The sequence below is a fragment of the Uloborus diversus genome, chromosome 1, assembly GCF_026930045.1.
Source record: "Uloborus diversus isolate 005 chromosome 1, Udiv.v.3.1, whole genome shotgun sequence".
Classification (NCBI taxonomy): Eukaryota; Metazoa; Arthropoda; class Arachnida; order Araneae; family Uloboridae; genus Uloborus; species Uloborus diversus.
The window spans coordinates 161253019-161274791 of NC_072731.1; the positions used below are offsets into that span (position 1 = coordinate 161253019).

Consider the following 21773-nt stretch of genomic DNA (forward strand, 5'->3'; position numbering starts at 1 on the left):
GATTTTGGAAATTTTTGACCCCCATGTAAGTGTACGTAAGATTTTCCCAATTTTAAATGCCAGAAAAAAAAAACCAGGAAAATGTCTATTTAAAGAAATGAAAAGTTGAAAAGTAACTAAAGTTTATTCTCTGTAAGAGTATTTTTTCGTAGTAGGGGAATGTGGGGCAAAGTGAAATGGTTAAGATCACTTACTTTTTTCAATATCAACAAATTGGAATTTGGTTCTTAATATTACAGTTCATAAAGAACAATATATTTTATAATAAAATTTGCCCTGAAACATTATTTTTTATTTTTGGCAGTAACTTTGCACCTCCAAAACAAGGTGCAAATTTTTCACTTCTTTTTTTCATGGGGCAAAGCGAAAAACGAAATTTTTTTTCGAATAAAATATTTTTTGTTTGATTTTTTACGATATTTTCGATCAAATGAATAAGTAAATAAATGAATGAATGAAAAAAGAAAAAGAAAAAAATAAACGAAAAAACAATTAGTTAATTATCGTACGAAAAATAAATAAATGAGTGAATAAAATGATGAGTGAATAAGAAGATAAGTGAATGAGTAAATAAATGAATGAATGAAAAAAAGAAAAAGAAAAAAATAAACGAAAAAACAATTAGTTAATTATTGTACAAAAAATAAATAAATGAGTGAATAAAATGATGAGTGAATAAGAAGATAAGTGAATGAGTAAATAAATGAATGAATGAAAAAAGAAAAAGAAAAAAAAAACGAAAAAACAATTAGTTAATTATTGTACAAAAAATAAATAAATGAGTGAATAAAATGGTGAGTGAATAAGAAGATAAGTGAATGAGTAAATAAATGAATGAATGAAAAAAGAAAAAGAAAAAATAAACGAAAAAACAATTAGTTAATTATTGTACAAAAAATAAATAAATGAGTGAATAAAATGGTGAGTGAATAAGAAGATAAGTGAATGAGTAAATAAATGAATGAATGAAAAAAGAAAAAGAAAAAAATAAACGAAAAAACAATTAGTTAATTATTGTACAAAAAATAAATAAATGAGTGAATAAAATGGTGAGTGAATAAGAAGATAAGTGAATGAGTAAATAAATGAATGAATGAAAAAAGAAAAAGAAAAAAATAAACGAAAAAAAAATTAGTTTATTATTGTACAAAAAATAAATAAATGAGTGAATAAAATGGTGAGTGAATAAGAAGATAAATGAATGAGTGAATAAATGAAGGAACTATTAAAGGAATGAATGTACATGAAATAATTAATAAATAAATGCGCAAGCAATTTGATAAATTATAGAATACTAGCAGCATTGCCCGGCTTTGCCCGGTCTACCTTGAAAATAAAAGTTGTGTTAAGTGACGTATATTCAACAATCAGGCTTAAAAAAAAGAAAAAAAAAGCACCATGCAAAATTACCCTTCCAAACAATGACGACAGATATTAAAATACTTTTAAGAAATTAAATCGAGAAAGATGAGTTTAAAAGCGTAACCATGGAAACACAAAATGAAATAAGTTCAAGGAATTAAAATGCGAAAGAAAATGGTTCACAATTTGAATGGACATGAGATTTTTTGAACTTGATTTGAAAAGACTTGTAACTTTTTCCTTTGGAGATAGAAGCTAATTTTTTCGACCATAGGTCGAGATAGATCTGGAGTAAAAAATGTCGCTATATCCAATGGTGTCAAGAAGAAAACTGCGGAACAATTCCTTCACTTTTTACTGATAGATTTAATGAAGAAAGTAGCGCCTAAATTTCAGTTAAGCCAAAAAAAATTCGAACTAAAAACGCAAATAACTCCCGCCGCAGTTAAGTTAGAGAATTGAAACAAATTGCGTAGAAAGCGGAAAATTCTATTCTTTCCAACGATGGATAATATTAGTATGTGCAAGCAATTTTTCACCCCGATATTCGGGGATTTACGTGAAAAGTAGGTCTAAATTGGAATAAAAAAAAGAACTATTCATCGCATAGACTAATAATAAGAGTAGACCGAGCTTTCCCAGACTTGCTGATGAAAAAAATTGGTTCGTGGATACATCATGTGACTGGTGGGAGGCTTGGCGAAAACTTTGGCAGCATGGTTGCTAGATGGCAACATTATCTATAGTTTGGCACTCGACATGTAGTTTAAAACGTAAAATGCGTTCTCATTAGAATTTTTTTCCAGGTGCAGAGATTGAACTGTTTTTGTTTTAGTTATGCATTATTTTGACATTAGTAATTAGTTTTGATCACAGTTTTCAGTCACTTTTATTTCATTCGGAGCTGCTACGTCAGCGTTGGCGTGAACGTAATGGCGTAAACGCTTTGCGTTAACGCAAAAATGTACTAATCGGTATCTTAAATTGAAATTTTACGTGTAAATCTTACCGTTTGCCTATTCTTTTTGGGCGCTTGCATCGTTAATTGCTTAGAGAGTTATTGAAATTGACTAAAGAAAATGCACAGTACTATCTACACGAAAAACTCACTATATTAACAAAATATTTACAACTTAGAATAACAAATTTACAAATCGGACTCCATAAGAGATCATTCTTCCGTGTTCCATCAATTGTATTTATTTTATTTCTCGCGGGCGTTGATCGTCTGCTACGATCAACGCCTGCTGTTGCTAGGATATCCACCAGTCACATGGTTTGGTTTATGAGCAGCAAAAGGGTTGCCATAGCTCGGTCTCTTCTTATTATTAGTCTATGATTCATCGAATTGTTTTCGAACTGGTCTGCAAACCTTCTCAGGACATAAAGGAACAAATTGTGAAAATTTCAGTAAAATCGGCCGGGTAGTTGTCGAGTTTTGCGAGTTCAAACACACAGACGCTTTTTGGACACTTCATTTTATACTATGTAGAGAAGTAAACGGAATGAGCTATTCCCCTTTGCCCCATCCACTTTGCCCAGCATGCTCGTGAATAACTAAAAATTATTTAAAACACAAATAAGCTAAATATTAAACAAATAAATACTTCCCCGAATATTAGTAGATCACTATTAATATTTAAAACATTAATAATAAGAAGTTTATCACTTGATAATCTTCTTTACTAATAATAAAGCTGAAAGTCTCTCTGTCCGGAGGATGTCTGTAGGATGTCTGTGACGCGCATAGCGCCTAGACCGCTCGGCCGATTTTCATGAAATTTGGCACAAAGTTAGTTTGTAGCATGGGGGTGTGCACCTCGAAGCGATGTTTCGAAATTTCGAACTGGTTCTTTTACTATTCCAATTTTAAGAACAAAAATATTATAAGATGGACGAGTAATTTACGAAATGATCATAACGTGGAACCCGTACAAGGGCGCAAGCCAATTGCCGAGATACGAAATTATCATAACGTGGAACCGTAACATGGGTACAAGCCAATTGGCGAGAAAATTCACCATACATTTGCAAATATACAGGCGAACCAAAAGACCTTTTAATTTTTCTATTACGGGCAAAGCCGTGCGGGTACCACTAGTCTCTTATATAATTAAAAACTGAGAGTATCTATGTATTTCCAAGCTTCTTCTCCCGAACCACAGTGAACTGACCATCGAAGCAGGTATCGATGGATTCGTCATCTTCCCATCTTCATGTTTGGCTATTTAACATAATCCTCTGATAATAATTAGCGGAGATATCAATTAAAAACTATTCATTATGACTCTTAGATTTCAAAATCAAATCCCAATTTTTCGAAGGCTTTCCTCCATTCAAATTATTAGTGCTTCATCTCAACTTTCCGCAAAAATGCTTTTATTAAAATCATTTTATTTAACAAACAATTCATGTGCCGCTAATAATCGCTCGCAGTGAACAATCTGAACATCGTTTTATTTGCTTTATTCTCTGGGATGGAGTTCCTGCAAAATTGTGCTCAACCATAAACATACTGAGAGGAATCTTCCGAAAGCTATAAAAACATAGTTGTTAATCACCCATTAAAAATACACCATAACCAGTACTGTCCGACCGTCACGAGAAAAGCCCCCGCCGAAATGTCTGGACCTGTCTGTTGCTATAACAACGAGGCGTGTCTCATTTTCCCAAGGGAAGCTTAATATTGGAAAAACCCGAACGACTGCACAAAGGCAAGAGGGCGAGTGGCGAAATGGCGCCAAAAACACTCCTGCTAACCCTCTCAGAAAATGAACGAAGTCTATGGCAGTAGATACGCCGCATCGGTATAATTGCCGCACCCCGAAAACAGTAAGAGTCTGTCAAAAAAATTTAAATGTTCATAAATGCCGCATTGCCAAAAACGCAGCACTTAAAAATGATGAGCAACTCATAGATGTTGATGTTATATCAGAGTAGAAAATACTCATTAAAAATATAAAAAAAAAATACAGTACATATTTGCTTGTGGCTTTATCCCCCAACGTTTAAAAATGTGAAGAAATAAAAACGGAATCGCGCATTTAAATTGAATTCCGATTTTTCTCCAAAAATCGGGAACGTTTTGTCCATCTAGGTTTTGCCTTTTTACTTCCTTTTACAAAAAAGGAAGTATTGTGTTCGCGAAAAAATTTTCACTCAAAAATCGACCTTCATTCCCATTTTGCTCACCCCCGAATGAATGTAAAGTTTTTTTTTCCGACTCGACCACAGTGCCTAAGAACGTATAGACACGCGAAATATCCATTTTGACGATTCCCGACGACGATTTTTTTTGACGATTTAGACGGGTTCAGACTTAACAGCGAGAGCTTTTCTCGTGAAAGATAGACCCCTTCCCCCTTTCACTCCTAGAAGCCTGTCTCGTATTTACTTTTCTGAAATCTGGCAACCTTGGCTGTAAATGAAAAGAGTCTTACTATAGACTAATAATAAGAGTAGACAGAGCTATGGCAACCCTTTTGCTGCTCATAAACCAAACCACGTGACTGGTGGATATCCTAGCAACAGCGGGCGTTGATCGTAGCAGACGATCAACGCGAGCCAGAAATAAAATAAATAGAATTGATGAAACACAGAAGAATGATCTTTTATTGAGTCTGATTTGTAAATTTGCTTTTCTAAGTTGTAAATATTTTGTTAATATAGTGAGTTTTTCGTTTAGATAGTATTGTGCATTTTCTTTATTCAGTTTCAATATTTCTCTAAGCAGTTAAAGATGCAAGCGCCCAAGAAGAATCGGCAAACGGTAAGATTTTTACCTACAATTTCAATTTAAGATACCGATTAGTACATTTTTGCGTTAACGCAAAACGTTTACGCCATTACGTTCACGCCAACGCTGATGCAGTAGTTCCGAATGAAATGAAAGTTACTGAAAACTGCGATCAAAAACTAATTACTAATGTCAATATAATGCATAACTAAAAGAAAAGCAGTTCAATCATCTCTGCACCTGGGAAAAAAATTATAATAAAAAACACACTACGTCTTAAAATACATGTCGAGTGCCAAACTATAGATAATCCTGCCAGCTGGCAACCGTGCCGCCAAAGTTTTCGCCAAGCCTCCCACCAGTCACATGATGCATCCATGAACCAATTTTTTCATCAGCAAGTCTGGGGAAGCTCGGTCTACTCTTATTATTAGTCTATGAGCCTTACCCACGTATTTGGCGGCAATGACGTCGTCTGAGCTGGCGTAATCGAACTCGTACAGGTAGACGGACGTTCCCGGATGGAGGGTGAGGAGCTCCACCAAGCGCACGGACGGCGCCTTCAGGTCGATGTCGCTAATGATCTGCAGAGAGAATGGAACCATAAACACGATCTCATGGTCATTGGCACATCAATGGTCCTAGGAATGAACAAGTGAAACAACTCGAACAGAACCATGGAACCACAGGACGGTCTAGGAAGATCGGGTGCCCTCGATTGGGCGCCGTCAATTGGGCGATGGGAACATTGGGCGCCGAACATTTTGGGCACCGAGCACTTTGGACCCAATGTTCACTAGACGTTAAATCCCGGTTATCACAAATTTGCCATTTCAACTGCGCTTGCGCGCGGACTTAGCTTTTTGGGCTTTCTGTTTTGAGATTTCGTGCTGCTTGTTTATGTTTAGACTGAGCGAGAGTCCCAGCAAATTAATGAATGCGTTAGAATATTTTCACAGTGATTTCGTGATATATTATACGAAACTATGGATATGAATAACCGATAATCTTAATAGAAAAGTGACACTTCAATATTTATTAGTTTGGGAAATATTTATTTACCATAAATGTAAAACACGCTGTGTACTTCAAAAATGATTGGAATATGAGTACAGAAATCCGTCTTTTGCGGATATTTTTCGTTAGGCGTAAATAACTTATTATTATACATTTTTATTTAGGTTGAGAGTTAGGCTTTGTATTAGAAGTGATGCTGCAATTCTAGTACGCTCTTAGAGGTTAAAAATTTGGTCCTGAATAGGGACAGACAAATCAGACACCGAATCCATTATTAATTAAGACGCAAAATTCAATCTTTACCGAGGCCTAAAAACTAAATCAGAGAAAACTTTGTGATTTCTAATTTTTATCTGTTGCTATCTCATATTTATTACCAAATTTAAAATGTTTGTAATTAATTTAGCAAGATTTTTGAAATCAGCTAAGTCCGCACGCAAGCGCAGTTGAAATGGCAAATTTGTGATAACCGGGATTTAACGTCGAGTTCAATGTTCCCGGCAGCGAATAAGGTCACGCCCAATGTTCCCGGCATCCAAAATGCTCAGCGCCCAATGTTCCCAACACCCAATCTTCCCATTTCAACTACAGGAATAGAGTAATAATGAAAGACAATTGGGGCAATCAAAAGACATTTTTTGACGCTGCAACTATCAGTCCTCGTTCTCTTGTGTCAAGCTATGAGGTATCAAAGTCTGCCGAAACTTAAAGGAAACGCGCTCGATTTCGTGAGTTACGGTGAAGAATAGCTACTATTGTATGTAATTGGGCAATCTGCCAAGTAAAGGCGATTCCATCTGAATGAATGTAGCAGGGGAGAAGGGAAAATAACGATGGGATTTTGATCCACTCGTTTTATAATGTCACTGGTGTCTTATTCATTTATTGCACTCTCAAAAATAAAATAAAGGGAAACAAAAATAGTTACCATGGAAACAACAAAAAGAAAAGAAAATATTTTCATTTCGTTCAGGAACGTAAAAGCAAAATGGTGAGCTCAAAACTTTGTTGTGAATAAATAAATCAATTAACTTTTGCCGTGAGAATAGAGATAGAATCTACTTTAGTTTTAAAAAATGTTGCTGCGAGCAAATTTTCATTTTTACAAAACTAAGGCTAAATAATAGAGAAGCAAAAGTGCACATCTGAAACAAACCAATTAGCACCCCTATAAACTAATTGATACGCCCATTTCCGCCTATAAACCGGATGTTAGTCTTTCCATGTAATCGATGGTCAAACTGTATAAGGTCCTGAAGTCTGCAAAAAGTTTAAGGAAAGTCACCAAATTCAAAGACTTGGCGAGAAAAGTTACCACGCCACTTCACCGTCTGCATGTAGCAGAACATCCATCTGCAAAGGGTGGGGTGCAAATGAGAGATTGTTTTTAAAGTTGCGGCAGGCTTTGAGGCCTCATAATGGGGAGACGAGGGCAAATAACTTGTGCATGCAGAAACATTATTTACTATGTTCTTGTGACTGCAACGTACTTTGATTAATTTTCGTTATTACATGGGGTTACTAACCATTTATGGTATCCAGGTCCGTATGGCTACAGTCCTATTAAGTAAGAAGAAAATAAGCTGCGCGGTACCGCCACGGTACCAAAGCTAAGACAGAACTACATGTAAAGGGTGTCCCAAAATTAACGCAAGATTTGAATTTGCCGCCATTTTTGCAAAAAATGGTTGGCAACCCTGAAAAAAAGAACAATTTGACAGCTGAGAGTTTAGGGTCATCAAAAATGGAGCGTTATACGATACAATAACGCGCTTTCATTATTGAACAATTGTTTCAAAAATAATGAAAGTTGAGGCTGATCAAGCAGTTACTGTTATTGGCGCTCGGTATCGCAACACGGTAATGCACGGGTGGTTGTGGGCTTGTTGACATAGACCTTTGAATTCAAATAACCCCATGAGAAGAAATTTAAAAATGTTAAATCACACGATCTAGGGTGCCAATTCTGATCACCGAAATGAGAGAGTACGAAATGCCTCATGCAGTCATTGAAATGTTTCACTCTCTCTAGCTGTATGGTACAATAACACCCCATTTTTACTGACCCTAAACTCTCAACTGTCAAATTGTTCTTTTTTCATGGCTGCCAACTATTTATGGAAAAAATGGTGGCAAATTCAAATCTTGCGTTAATTTTGGGACACCCTTTATATACCGACAGCGAAGTCACGGCATCCACATGCAATTTCTTCGAAGCTTCAAACTGGTAGCACACAGCAAGAGTCCACAAGAAAATGGTGCAGCTCAACTCGTAAAATGACGGCAAAATCTCTATTTGTTGAGGAACCCCAGTGTTTAGTTCCCGAGCAAGCTTGGTACTCATTTTATTGGCCTACTGAAGGGATAAAAGGGTTAGTCGACCGTGCTCACCCCGGGAACTGAACCTACCACTGAGCCGCTGGACGTTTCAATCTTCTACAGCAAAACTCTGAATTGCTTCCTGAATCTGAGCAAAATAATTAAGGTGATTGCACTTACTGCGATTCGCACAACAATGATTCTGTGGACGTACGATATTAGCCTTCCGCAAAACTAGTCAAATTGCTGACTTTGACCGAGATGTTCAGTAAGCAATGGCTTTCATTTACAGTACGGAATGTACATAGTACATACTGTACTAAAGTACATCACTTGTTAGTACCTTTGGTATGAAAAGTTTTTCTATTTTTCTGAATAAAAGCTGTTGATTTCCAACAAGTAATTGATTAAAATAGCCATTTTTTCGGAAAAGTCCATTGATAGGAATTTTTGATTCTGATTCGGATAATTGTTCTACTGTATTACGTATCATTAAAATTGGAAAAAACAACCAACCATTTTATGTGTGCAGAAGCAACGCGGAGAAATAGCTAATAGTGCCGTAACTATGACAAGCAGAATGGGAATTAGATGAAGAGTGGGAAAGCTATTTGGCCTTGACATGCCAATTCTAGTGAAAAAGTTATTTAGTCTTGACACGCCGATTCCAGTGACAAAGTTATTTGGCGTTGACACGTCGATTCTAATGAAAAAGTTATTTGGCCTTGACACGCCAATTCCAGTGAAAAAGTTATTTTGCCTTGACATGTCGATTCTAATGAAAAAGTTATTTGGCCTTGACACGCCAATTCCAGTGAAAAAGTTATTTGGCCTTGACACGTCGATTCTAGCGAAAAAGTTGTTTGGCCTTGACACGCCGATTCTAGTGAAAAAGTTATTTGGCCTTGACACGTTGATTCTAATGAAAAAGTTATTTGGCCTTGACACGCCGATTCTGGTGAAAAAATTATTTGGCCTTGACACGCCGATTCTAGTGAAAAAGTTATTTGGCCTTGACACGCCGATTCTAGTGGAAAAATTATTTGGCCTTGACACGCCAATTCTAGTAAAAAAACTTATTTGGCCTTGATACGCCGATTCTAGTGAAAAAGTTATTTGGCCTTGACACGCCTACTCCAGTGAAAAAGTTATTTGGCCTTGACACGCCGATTCTAGTGAAAAAGTTATTTGGCCTTGACACGCCTACTCCAGTGAAAAAGTTATTTGGCCCTGACACACCGATTCCAAAAGCATAGACCGCAGTGAATCATATATAATAGAATGTATAGGAACAGAGAGTCACCTTGCCAAGCGTCCTGATGTCGGGCAGGGCGGCTCCGTCTTCGCGCCGGGGCTCAGTTCCGTTCTGCTGCCTCCTACGCTGTGGGGCGTGCCTGTACACGTACTCCGTGTACACTGCGTGCAGCAGTACGTCCGCCGCCGCCCCGGACGCCAGCTCCCTGCGCACCAGATGCAACAGGTACCTGCGCAGTAGCTCCCTCGTGAACTTGATCGTCGACGGGTCCTTGTCCTGGTACGCTAGAACGAGACAGTCCTGCCACAGATCATGCACGTGCGCATACAATCAAATTACTCAGCGGAGTTATGTGGCTCTGATAAGTTGAGCCTTGACCTTGAAACCAGAGTTGGGTTTTGGACAGGACAGGTGTTTTTTACCGTCCAAAACTGTATAAAACTGCCCAAAAGTGTCCGAAACTGTCCAAAACTATGATAAAGTTAAAGGGGTGTAATCTAATCAAGTCGTATTGACTGCAATATTCCTAATCTTTACTAATAATAAAGCTGAAAGTCTCTCTGTCCGGAGGATGTCTGGATGTCTGTAGGATATCTGTAGGATGTCTGTAGGATGTCTGTGACGCGCATAGCGCCTAGACCGTTCGGCCGATTTTCATGATATTTGGCACAAAGTTAGTTTGTAGCATGGGGGTGTGCACCTCGAAGCGATTTTTCGAAAATTCGATGCGGTTCTTTTTCTATTCCAATTTTAAAAACAAAATTATCATAAGATGGACGAGTAACTAACCAGATTATCACAACGTGGAACCGTAACATGGGCACAAGCCAATTGGCGAGAAAATTCACCATACTTTATTTGTAAATATGCAGGCGAACCAAAAGACCTTTTAATTTTCTATTACGGGCAAAGCCGTGCGGGTACCACTAGTGCATAAATATAACCGAGGTTTAATTAAAGAGTTTTTTATAATATTTCTTTCCTTAAATGCTATTTTAAAAAATATTTTACTTGAAAAAATTGGCAATAACTACTACATAAAAACTTCCTTATTTAACAGTTGGTAAAGTTATGAGAGGAAATTCACAACACTACCAAGACAACCAATTTCAGTTCCATTTATAATTGAAAGGAATGTTATTAAATGTGTGCAATATTTAGGTGAAAAAAAAAGCTTAATTTTTTAAATGGTTTTTGCAAATAAGTTTTACATGATGTTTCAACGAAAATTATTTTTTAAATCATAGATTAAAGAACAAGAAATTGATGATTAAACACTTATATTGTAAAACTTGAGTTATTCCTTTTTTAGTTCATATTTTTTTAATACATTCTGACACGACAAAAAATTGTAACTTATTGCATTTAAGTCAATTATTGCACTGTATTTTGAACAGTTTCTTTTGCACGCGTGCATAAATGTGAAAAATTTGGTTTATGGAAGAAAAAAACTCCTGCATACAAATTGGAATTTTTAATGAAGAATTTAATTTCTACATAATTAGATTAAAATCAGCTGCATTAATAAACTACATATATATTTATACTTGAATGTTCACATTGAATAAATATATTAAATAGTCAAAAAAAAAATAATAATTTTGACACATCTTGTTCAGTTTTTGATATTTTCTCATAAAACATAGTTTCTCAAGAAATAGTTTTAGACACTTTCGGACACTAGGGCTTTGAACACGATGATAAAAAACTTGCCAACCCTGTTTTAATTTGCACACATGCATAAACATAGAGAAATTTGGTTACTATTATCAAAAAAAAAAAAAAAAAACAATGCGAAGAAATTGAAATTTTGATCAAGAATTCAACTTTTATGCAACTAGATTCAAATCAGCTGCATAAATAAGTTGAATGTTCTCCATTGAGTAAATGTTCAATATAAAAAATTAGTTCGATACATTTTATTCTGTTTTTGATGCTTTCTCACAGAATGCAATTTTTCTGAAAATATAGTTTTGGACACTTTCGGACTCAAGGGTTTTGGACAGGACGGTAAAAACCAGGGTTTTAACCCTGGTTTTTACCGTAGTGTCCAAAACCTTGCCAACACTGCTTGAAACTGTTTAATTCTTTTTGGGAAGTCCAGCGAAAAAGAGACGGGCCATCGCCACTGATTTGAGCTATAACACTACTATAAAACAGGGTTGGCCGGAGTGTAGTCATCCTAAAATGGACCCAATTGGGTTGGACCCAATGGGTTTTTTTTTGAAAAAACCCATTTAAAAAAACCCATTATTTAGCCCACTTTTGGGTTTTTTTAAATTTTCTGAGAACTTTTTTTTAAAAAAATAATTAATTTAAATACTTTTACAATTTAAACTTATTTTTTATTTCTTCTTCACAATAAGCAATGGACATAAAAAATGAATTTTGAACTTTAATAGTATTTCTTAACTCTTAAGGGCATTAAAAAATGCTTCAAAGATTTTAAATAAATGTATTTAACTTTTTCTTTAACTGGTCAATAAATAACTCAAATTATCTTGACCAAGTCCTGTCACGTCAGATTTTCTCAATATTTGCAGATTGTACAAAGGATACTACTTTAGCTAAAAGGCTCTCATGTGAATTATTTTCTGCAAACCAACACGTCACAAAACTCGAATAAACAAGGTATATTTTTTAGAAATTAACAGGTTTTACAAATGGTCGGACAGAAAACGGAATAGGATGTACAGTATTTTCATTATCTTACAAAAAAGTTTAATATTTCTTACTCTGTACACAGAAATAGAAAAACAGGCAACATAAAATTCAAAGAAATGTCTTGATTAAGCTGGAATTCAGTAAAAAGGGATTTAAACTACTTGAGGTTCTACAGTAGTTTTACATAACAAAATGAAATACAATAAAGTAAAATACAAAAAAAAAAAAAAATGTCGAAATTAAAAACGAACAAATAAACAATAGATTTTATCACTCAAGAAGTAACTTTGCCTTAACTGTTGGGAATCATGGAAACTAAAAAAATCTGAAACTTCACCATTCTTGAATTTTGTCGTCTTTTATACCTTTTTTCAGAAAATGCTGAATTTTCCAGCTTTTTTTATCAAGACAATTTTTGTGCTTTGTCCATATACTTATGCTACAACATGCTATGAGTACCCCACCTTTCCCCTAAAAAAAGACAAAAAAAAAAACCACATTTCTTTTAAAAAACCCAGCTTTAGTTGGGTTTTTTTGGGTTTTATTTAAAAAACCCAAAAAACCCTGGGTCCATGGGCTTTTTAAAAAAAACCCGGGTTTTTGCCAACCCTGCTACAAAAGATTGTTAACTCAACTCAGTGCCTTTCCCTGTTACCCCAATCAGATGTGAGCACAGTCAAGGTCCTTCATAAACATATCAGAGTCACACTTATTACTCATTGATACATGCATATTTGTTATTTTCTGTAATAAATGAATTTTTCCGTGTATATAGAAAACTATTCGTAAATTAAAACACATCTTTGAGTTGAGACGTGATGCAGAAAACTTCCAACATCTTTTAAACACTTTAAGAGATCCTGCGTAGATCTGTTTGTTCCAAATCACGTCCGGGTCACCAATTATTCCCTCACACTTAAGAATTTCGATAAAAAAATCAACAAAAAAAGGTTTGGAGTAATCCCTTTTATTTTACTCGCCCTAAGAAGCTTTTTTTCCCTCAATCACTTTGCTTGTAGTTTATCAACGTTTCTTTGACTAGAATGAACTAATAAGTTTTAGCAGCAAACGATAATAGACAAAAAAAAAAAAAAAAGGGAAGGGGGTAGTAATAGATCTCTTGGGTATTAGTTTGGCTTTGAATGCCCTTGATAAAATTAAATCCCTTGCGCAGTTTTTCATCGAAGAGAGCGCAGGGCCTTCAGCTGGTGGAAACTAGACGTCAATATCATCCGTGCCATTGACATCCGTGCTTTAATTGTAGCACATGAAAGAATCGATGCTATATCGATGGATCGTACTCGGTCTGCTAAAGGCTAAGGCGCCTAACGTAATCGTACTAGAAATGAAAAAAAAAAAAATAATAATAATAGTGTAAAAAACTAAAAAAACACGCTTTTGTAGCAAAGTGAACTAAAAAGTGAAAAATAATCTTTGGAAGATAGTAGTTGACCAATCACTTAATTTTAATGCAATACAAAAAAGCGTGGTGGGCTTCTTATCAGTTGTCTTGAATTTCTTCCATTTGTTGTCCAAGCGAGAATGTAAATAGACAGCACCCCACGCTTTTTTGTATTACATTAAAATTAAGTGATTGGTCAGCTACTATCATCCAAAAATTATTTTTCACTTTTTAGTTCACTTTGCTACGAAAGCGTGTTTTTTTAGTTTTTTAAACTATTACTTTATTTTTCTGTTTTTTAGTCTTACAGTTGTGAAATATTTATTCAGAATTGACGAAATTATTTATAAACCGAGTGCGAGGTAATATCTTAAAGTTAAGACAAGGGCACCCCGATGAGAAGCTACTGTGAGTCATTCGATGCATGTTTGCGGAAATCATATTTATACTAGCTGCGTGCCCGGCGTTGCACGGGCTACCTAAAAAATGTAAGAGCAGTCCAGTTGATGCTTTTGTAGTACACTGACACTAGTTTCTAGACAAATGTGTCAGGGGCTGTAATAAATGCACTGAGAATCCTACTGGTCAGAAAACAAATTGCAGTAAAATTATAAGCTTGTCATTATTTTCCGTTAAAACACAAAATATGATGTCTTAATTGAATATTTATGACTTGAATTTCTCAATGAGGTTGTTTCCTTTAGTCAAAAGTAATTAATTTGCAGATTACGGCAAAATAATCGAAAAGTAAACAACTTAAACACCCTGACTACAGGAAAAGCCTTAAAACAAAAGCCTAATTTTATTTCTTTATATTCGAGAAAAAAATTGCAACAGATGTTTCTTTTCAATGATTTTCTTCACGCTGTAAATTTTAATAAAAGCGTTCATCCGGAAAGTTGAGTTGAAGCACTGAATAATAATTTGAATGGAGGAAAGCCTTCGAAAAATACGGATTTTATTTTGAAATCTAAGAGTCATTATTAATAATTTTTAATTGATATCTCCGCTAATTATTATCGGAGGATTATGTTAAATAGCCAAACATGAAGACGGGAAGATGACGAATCCATCGATACCTGTTTCGATGGTCAGTTCACTGTCGTTCGGGAGAAGAAGCTTGGACATAGATAGATAGATAGATAGATACTCAGATTTTATATGTATAAGATTACTTTGAAAATTTGAGATGCATTTGAATAAAAGTTTTGTTCAACAATGGTCTGATCAGCAATGAATTTCCAATTGGAGGCTCACCTAAATTTTGGCATGAAATGAGTTAAAAACAATTATATTTCATGTTCTAATTACCTTGGAGCATTGGAACAAATTTTGCTTGATGCAGAAAAATTAAAGGTTATTGTAGATATTTTTAAATAATTTTTGCAAGCATTTTTAAATGTATTTTTTTTTTAATTTTCCTTTTTCACATTGTTGGATTTGTGCCAAAATATTGATTAAAATTGGAGGAACCTAACAATTAAAAGAGTTAATTAATTAATTCGATCATAGAATATTGCATTGTCATCGGGTCTGAGGTCGCGTGCCAAATTTCAAAAGAATCCGATCGCAGGAAGTGGGCGAAATTTGAGCTGCAAGATTCCGTTACAAGATACATACATACATACATACATACATGTGAAGCTAATAAAAGCGTGTTAAAAAATGTTTAAAATATAGTTTTGTTGTATATATCTCATAGTCTTAATATCGTTCCAACACGTGGAAACAACGTCAAATTCTTACTGTAGTGAGTCCAAATACTTTCGGTTGGGGGCGCTGTTAATTATTGTCTTTGAAATACAAATATACTGTCTGTCCACTGATGAGATGGAAAGGCAAACATCGTTTTGCAGGCGGTGTGTGTCAGCATCCATTACTTTGCACGGATGCCAGTGTTTACAGATAAATGTTAGCTCCTAAATTAAGCAGAGTGACATTGAAATGAACGAAACAAGCTCATCCAATCCCCCTCTATACAGACAGACTCGTCTTAACCGGCCGCGTTTACGAATCCCATAGCAACCGTGGGAAGACAGATCAATTTATCATTAAAGAATTTAGGGGATAATTTATTACTGTTTGACCGCGGATTGTATGTAATTTGGCAATCTGCCAAGTAAAGACCATTCCATCTGAATGACTCTAGCAGGGGAGAAGGGAAAATAACGATGGGATTTTGATGCACGCGTTTTATAATGTCACTAGTGCCTTATTCATTTATTGCATTCTCTAAAATTAAATAAGGGGAGACAAAAATAGTTACCATGGAAACAACAAAAAGAAAAGAAAAGATTTTCATTCCGTTCAGGAACGTAAAAGCAAAATGGTAAGCTCAAAACTTGGTTGTGAATAAATAAATCAATTCATTTTTGCCATGAGAATATGGATCAAATATACTTTAGATTTAAAAAATGCTGCTGTGAGCAAATTTTCATTTTTACTAAACTAAGGCTAAATAATAGAGAGGCAAAAGTGCACATCTGTAACAAACCAACTAACACCCCTATAAACTAATAGATACGTCCATTTCCGCTTATAAACCGGATATTAGCCTTTCCATGTAATCGATGATCAAACAGTGTTGAGAAACTTGTACTTCCGTGCCGGGAAATTTGGCACAAAACAAAATCGCCAAGCATTTCAGTTATCAGAATCTTTCCCAAGCAGCGCTAGGTTTTATGACGGCTGCTGGCGGAATTATCATAAAGTGGAACACGTTTAATTGGCGGGAAAAAAAAAAACAGGTTGCTGAAACAGCTGTTGACATATTTGCTCTCATGCTTTAATTTTACATTTTGATGGCACTTTTCATGTTAGTTTAATGGCCTGTTTCCTTCCATTTGTAAGATAATTTTACATTTTAATGGCTAATGTTTTCATTTCAATGCATATTTAAGTCTTTTTAAAAGAATTAAGCATTTAGTTTCAAAATTTTAACAATTTAAATTTTGACACCGTTTGACAAACAAATATATTTTTGAGCACTTTTACGTTGAAAGTACGTCAATTGGCGCATTTTTAGTTTTTGGTGATATTAGTTTATTTATCGCTGTTTTAAACTAATAATTACATAGTTGGCGACATTCAAGCTCTTCAGTTCATAGACTAATAATAAGAGTAGACCAAGCTAAGGCCCCTATATATATATATATATACGAGCCGACGCATCAGCTTAAGATTAGCCATTCGGAGCGCGTGCTTGAGTGGTGGTCTTTTCTGGCGAGTTATCGCGTTTGGTGATTGTTCACTGTGAGCAATTATTAGCGGCACACGTATTGTTTATTACATAAAATATTATTGTCTGCAAATTTGGCGAAATCCGACACTTTGCTGTGGTAACCCAAGCAGTGCAACAATGAAAAATCCGATACAAAATGGCTAAACTTAAGCTGCGTCGGCCTATCTATATAGCGGCTCTAGACCAAGCTATGGCAACCCTTTTGCTGCTCACAAACTAAGCCATGTGACTGGTGTGTATCCTAGCAACGGCGGGCGTTGATCGTAGCAGACGACGTTTTCAAGATTTTATGCTTGCCAAGCGCTAAAAGTTTTTCTTATTCAAAACACCCAAATGCAAGAAAGATTGTTCACTTTTGCTGTGCATTTCCTTGCAGAGAAAAATGTGTAAAAGGATTGGCTGTAACATTTCATAAGTATGCAGTATTATTATTACATTTTTCTTAATGTCTTGCAATTTTTATTTTTATTAAATATTCTATTAAATATTTCTATTTCAATTGTTTCTATTAAATCTTAAGCTACATCAGTGAAACAAACAGTAGTACATTTTATACACTATGTTGCTAGCTTCTGGAAATATTTTTTATTGTCAGAGAGGTGAAATGCATTTTAAAAAGGTTTTGAGTGTTAGTAAGTTAGACTTTATGTTGGCGACATTTTTTCCCGCCAATATAAAAGATCCCCCCCTTTTCCCCCTTTTAAACTGAAAACAGCCTTGGGTTTTAGTTTTCTCTTTTATGTACACATACTTGGTTGAGCATGGCGGGCTACTTGACTTTAAGAGATTGTAGAGCCGCTTCCTCTGCGTTGCGAATTCGCAATAAAATATACTTGCACAACTATACTGAACATTTATTACAACACACGAACGTAACATTTAACATAAATTCAGAAATAAATATAACTTAGAATGATCGAGATATTTCAGAAAGAAAAGAATGTGATGCAGCAACGCTGCTTCACTTATTGCTTCTTCAGGATCTTTCGTTCTACCAAGAAAATTAAATTTAAACGTTGCCACTCAAGCTAACACTGAAAATAATAATAATTAAATTAAAGTCCTAGGCTTAGCTGCAACTGCAGACGATAAGAACTACCAATACTATCTTTAAATAGTTCGTATTTCTATGTTGAAATTTCAAAATTTCCGAGATTGTCGAATTTGGTCCTTATTAATTTGTGATGACATCCGTTTATTAACGCTTTGACGTAATTTAGAAAATTTGAAATACCAAACTCGAAGGGAGAAAAGTGGGAAAATAATTCAGTATTTAGTTTTTTATTGTGGCGGATTTCTAAATTGGCTTACGGCGGACAACTTCCGTTGGCAGCAAGTTTTTGAAATCAGATATTTCTTCGGCATTCATTAGAAACCTAATATCCCCTAACTTCTTTCAATTTTGCAAGAAATGTAGTATGGGCAGTAATTGTTTCAGCATAATATAGACGGCAATTTGTTTCAACTTGTTTGCGGCGAATACATTTAGTCAACACATAACATTACATTTAAAATGATCAATTCCAAATAAAATAAAAGTAACTGAAAGCTGTTATCTAAAGCTAATTACTAATGTCAAAATAATTCATAACTAAAAGAAAAACAGTTCAATCCCTGCACCGGGAGAAAAGAAAAAACAAAAATAAAAAATTAAAATGGATTCAGTCTTTAAATAAATGTCGAGAGCCAAACTATAGATAATGCCGCCACCTAGCAACCATGCTGCCAAAGTTTCCGTCAAGCCACACCAGTCACATGATATTTGTGTGAGCCAATTTTCTCCATCATCAGCGACAATGGGAAAGCTCGGTCTACTCTTATTAACACGCTTTTATTAGCTTCACCTGTATGTATGTATGTATGTATCTTGTAACGGAATCTTGCAACTCAAATTTCGCCCACTTCCTGCGATCGGATTCTTTTGAAATTTGGCACGCGACCTCAGATCCGATGACAATGCAATGTTCTATAATCTAATTAATTAACTCTTTTAATAGTTAGTTTCCTCCAATTTTAATCAATATTTTGGCATAAATCCAACAATGTGAAAAAGGAAAAATTACAAAAAATACATTAAAAAATGCTCTTAAAAATTATTTAAAAATATCTACAAAAACCTTTCATTTTTCTGCATCAGGCAAAATTTGTTCCAATGTTCCAAGGTAATTAGAACATGAAATATAATTGTTTTTAACTCATTTCATGCCAAAATTTAGGTGTGCCTTCAATTGGAAATTCATTGCTGATCAGACCATTGTTGAACAAAACTTTTATTCAAATGCATCTCAATTTTTCAAAGTAATATAAATATGATTTCCGCAAACATACATCGATGACTCACAGTAGCTTCTCGTCGGGGTGCCCTTGTCTTAACTTTAAGATATTACCTCGCACTCGTTTTATAAATAATTTCGTCGCCTGATCATTCTCCAACATAGGACTAAAAATCAGAAAAATAAAGTAATAATTTAAAAAACTTAAAAAACACACTTTCGTAGCAAAATGAACTAAAAAGTGAAAAATAATCTTTGGATGATAGTAGTTGACCAATCACTTAATTTTAATGTAATATAAAAAAGCGTGGGGGGCTTCTTATCAGTTGTCTTGAATTTCTTCCATTTGTTGTCCAAGCGAGAATATAAATAGACAGCACCCCACGCTTCTTTGTATTACATTAAAATTAAGTGATTGGTCAACTACTATCATCCAAAAATTATTTTTCACTTTTTAGTTCATTTTGCTACGAAAATGTGTTTTTTTAGTTTTTTAAACTATTATTTTATTTTATTAGTCTATGCTTCAGTTTCTAAATTCCATGGCTGTCATATGCTTGTAGGTATTGCCAATCGCTTTAGGCAGTTTTCCTATAGTCGCCAAGGTAGAAAATGAATAAATTGCAGAACCAAGGGACGTATACCTCTAACGGAAAAGTACCGCGATTCGTTTTGGTGAGTTTGGCGGAAATTTTACAAAACGCGCCAAGTGTTTCACGTTATGATAGTTTAGCACGTTTTCCACGAGAAGGCACTTGACTCCTCCCTCGTCACGTGGTATCGGATGATTCAATTTCGCTGCTTTCGGCACAAGGTATATTCGTAACATAGCATTTTGTAGTAAAAGCAGCAGTTTTTAAAATGTAAGAATAACTAAAATGGCAACAGACAAATGAAGCAAGTGATGGAAAGGACAATAAGACATTTTTGCACATTAAAACGCACGCCCAAGTTAATGCTGTCTGGTTTTGTCTCCTTTAGAAGCGCGTGGATTGCTTGCCGATCACCCCCGCGTAAAATAGAACTCTGCGTCGAGGAGGCGTGGCGAAGACTCGACGTTAAATCCCGGTTATCACAAATTTGCCATTTCAACTGCGCTTGCGCGCGGACTTCGCTGATTTCAAAATTCTTGCTGAAATTAATTACAAACATTTTAAATTTGTTAATAAATATGAGATAGCAACAGATAAAAATTAGAAATCACAAAGCTTTCTCTGACTTAGTTTTTAGGCATTGGTAAAGATCGAGTTTTGCGCCTTAATTATTAATAGATTCGGAGTCTCATTTTTCTATCAAACAAAGGCCCTTTTCAGGGCCAAACTTTTAACCTCAGAAGAGCGTACTAGAATTGCAGCATCACTTCTAATACAAAGCCGAACCCTCAACCTAAATAAAAATGTATAATACTAAGATGTTTCCGGTTAACGTAAAATATCCGCAAAAGACGGATATCTGGACTCATGTTCCAATTATCTTTGAAATGCATAACGTGTTTTATGTGTTTTATGTTAAATAAATATTTTCAAAACAATAAATATTGATGTGTCATTTTTCTCTTTACATTATAAAGATTATCAGTTATTCATATCAGTGGCGTGCCACCCATGCACCAGAGGGACTAGGCTGGTCCCTTAAATATTTGCCCCTTCAAAAAAATTACCTTGCAGAATAATTTATTAAGAAAAAACGTGAGCAGAAAAACAAGTTTATTTAGAAAGCGCTACTTCTTTTACTGCTCCTCCCTCCCTTTCTCCCCTGTGTGCGAGGAACTAGCTCTTAAGAACCTGTTCCCCAGATCTCATACAGCTTTGTTAGATCCTTGGCGTTCGCTCGAAAGCTTATTTGATTATTTCACGCATTTTTTAATCCAACGGATAAATTTTTGTTTCCGTACGTAGTGTACAGGTTTCTATGTGAGCTTCAGGAAACAACAAATTCACTAGTCAAAGTTATTTTCCTGCGTCCATTGTGTTTTTCTTTTGTAATGGAAGGGGACTCGGTCGAAAAAACAAGTCCCCAGCTGGACGTAGTTGAGGAGCATGCGCAACAGCACAGACTGTCCCGGAGCTCGGAAGAGAATCGCTGCCTGCTGGACGTTCTCGCAATCCGTTCGTTCGGAGCTTTGACTCTCCAAGAGAAAGCTCAAATAATTTCACAGAGCAGGCCTACTCCTGACCTAGTAGCAATATCTACGAAGCTAAAAAATTATAGTCGGCATCTTAAGAAAGATTACTTTGAGACTGTTAAATGGCTGACTGCTTGTAAGTCAAGAAAAAAATCATTTTGCTGGCCCTGCGTTCTTTTTGAAAAGGAAAAAGGCGCCTGGAATGGCAATGGATTTTCAAATATGAGCTATTTCCACAAGGCAACGATTCGTCACGAGAAAACCCAAGGACACTACCAAGCCATTACTCAGTTGAAAACTTTTGGTAAAACTCGAATAGATTTTCATCTTAGTGGGCAATGTCACTCATCAACTTTGTAGCATAACACTAAAGTTGATA

At 35.2% G+C, this 21773-nt stretch overlaps 1 protein-coding gene across 1 annotated transcript in view; it reads right to left on the bottom strand.

Annotated features, from left to right (window-relative positions):
* Positions 1 to 21773, bottom strand: part of LOC129222565 (acetylcholinesterase-like) — a 65983-nt gene that overhangs the window by 11678 nt on the left and 32532 nt on the right. Inside the window, exons 4-6 of the mRNA XM_054857084.1 lie at positions 9738 to 9973; positions 5547 to 5682; positions 309 to 315 (exon numbers count right to left, since the gene is read on the bottom strand). Coding sequence (XP_054713059.1) covers positions 309 to 315; positions 5547 to 5682; positions 9738 to 9973 — 379 coding nt within the window. The remainder of the gene's footprint in view (positions 1 to 308; positions 316 to 5546; positions 5683 to 9737; positions 9974 to 21773) is intronic.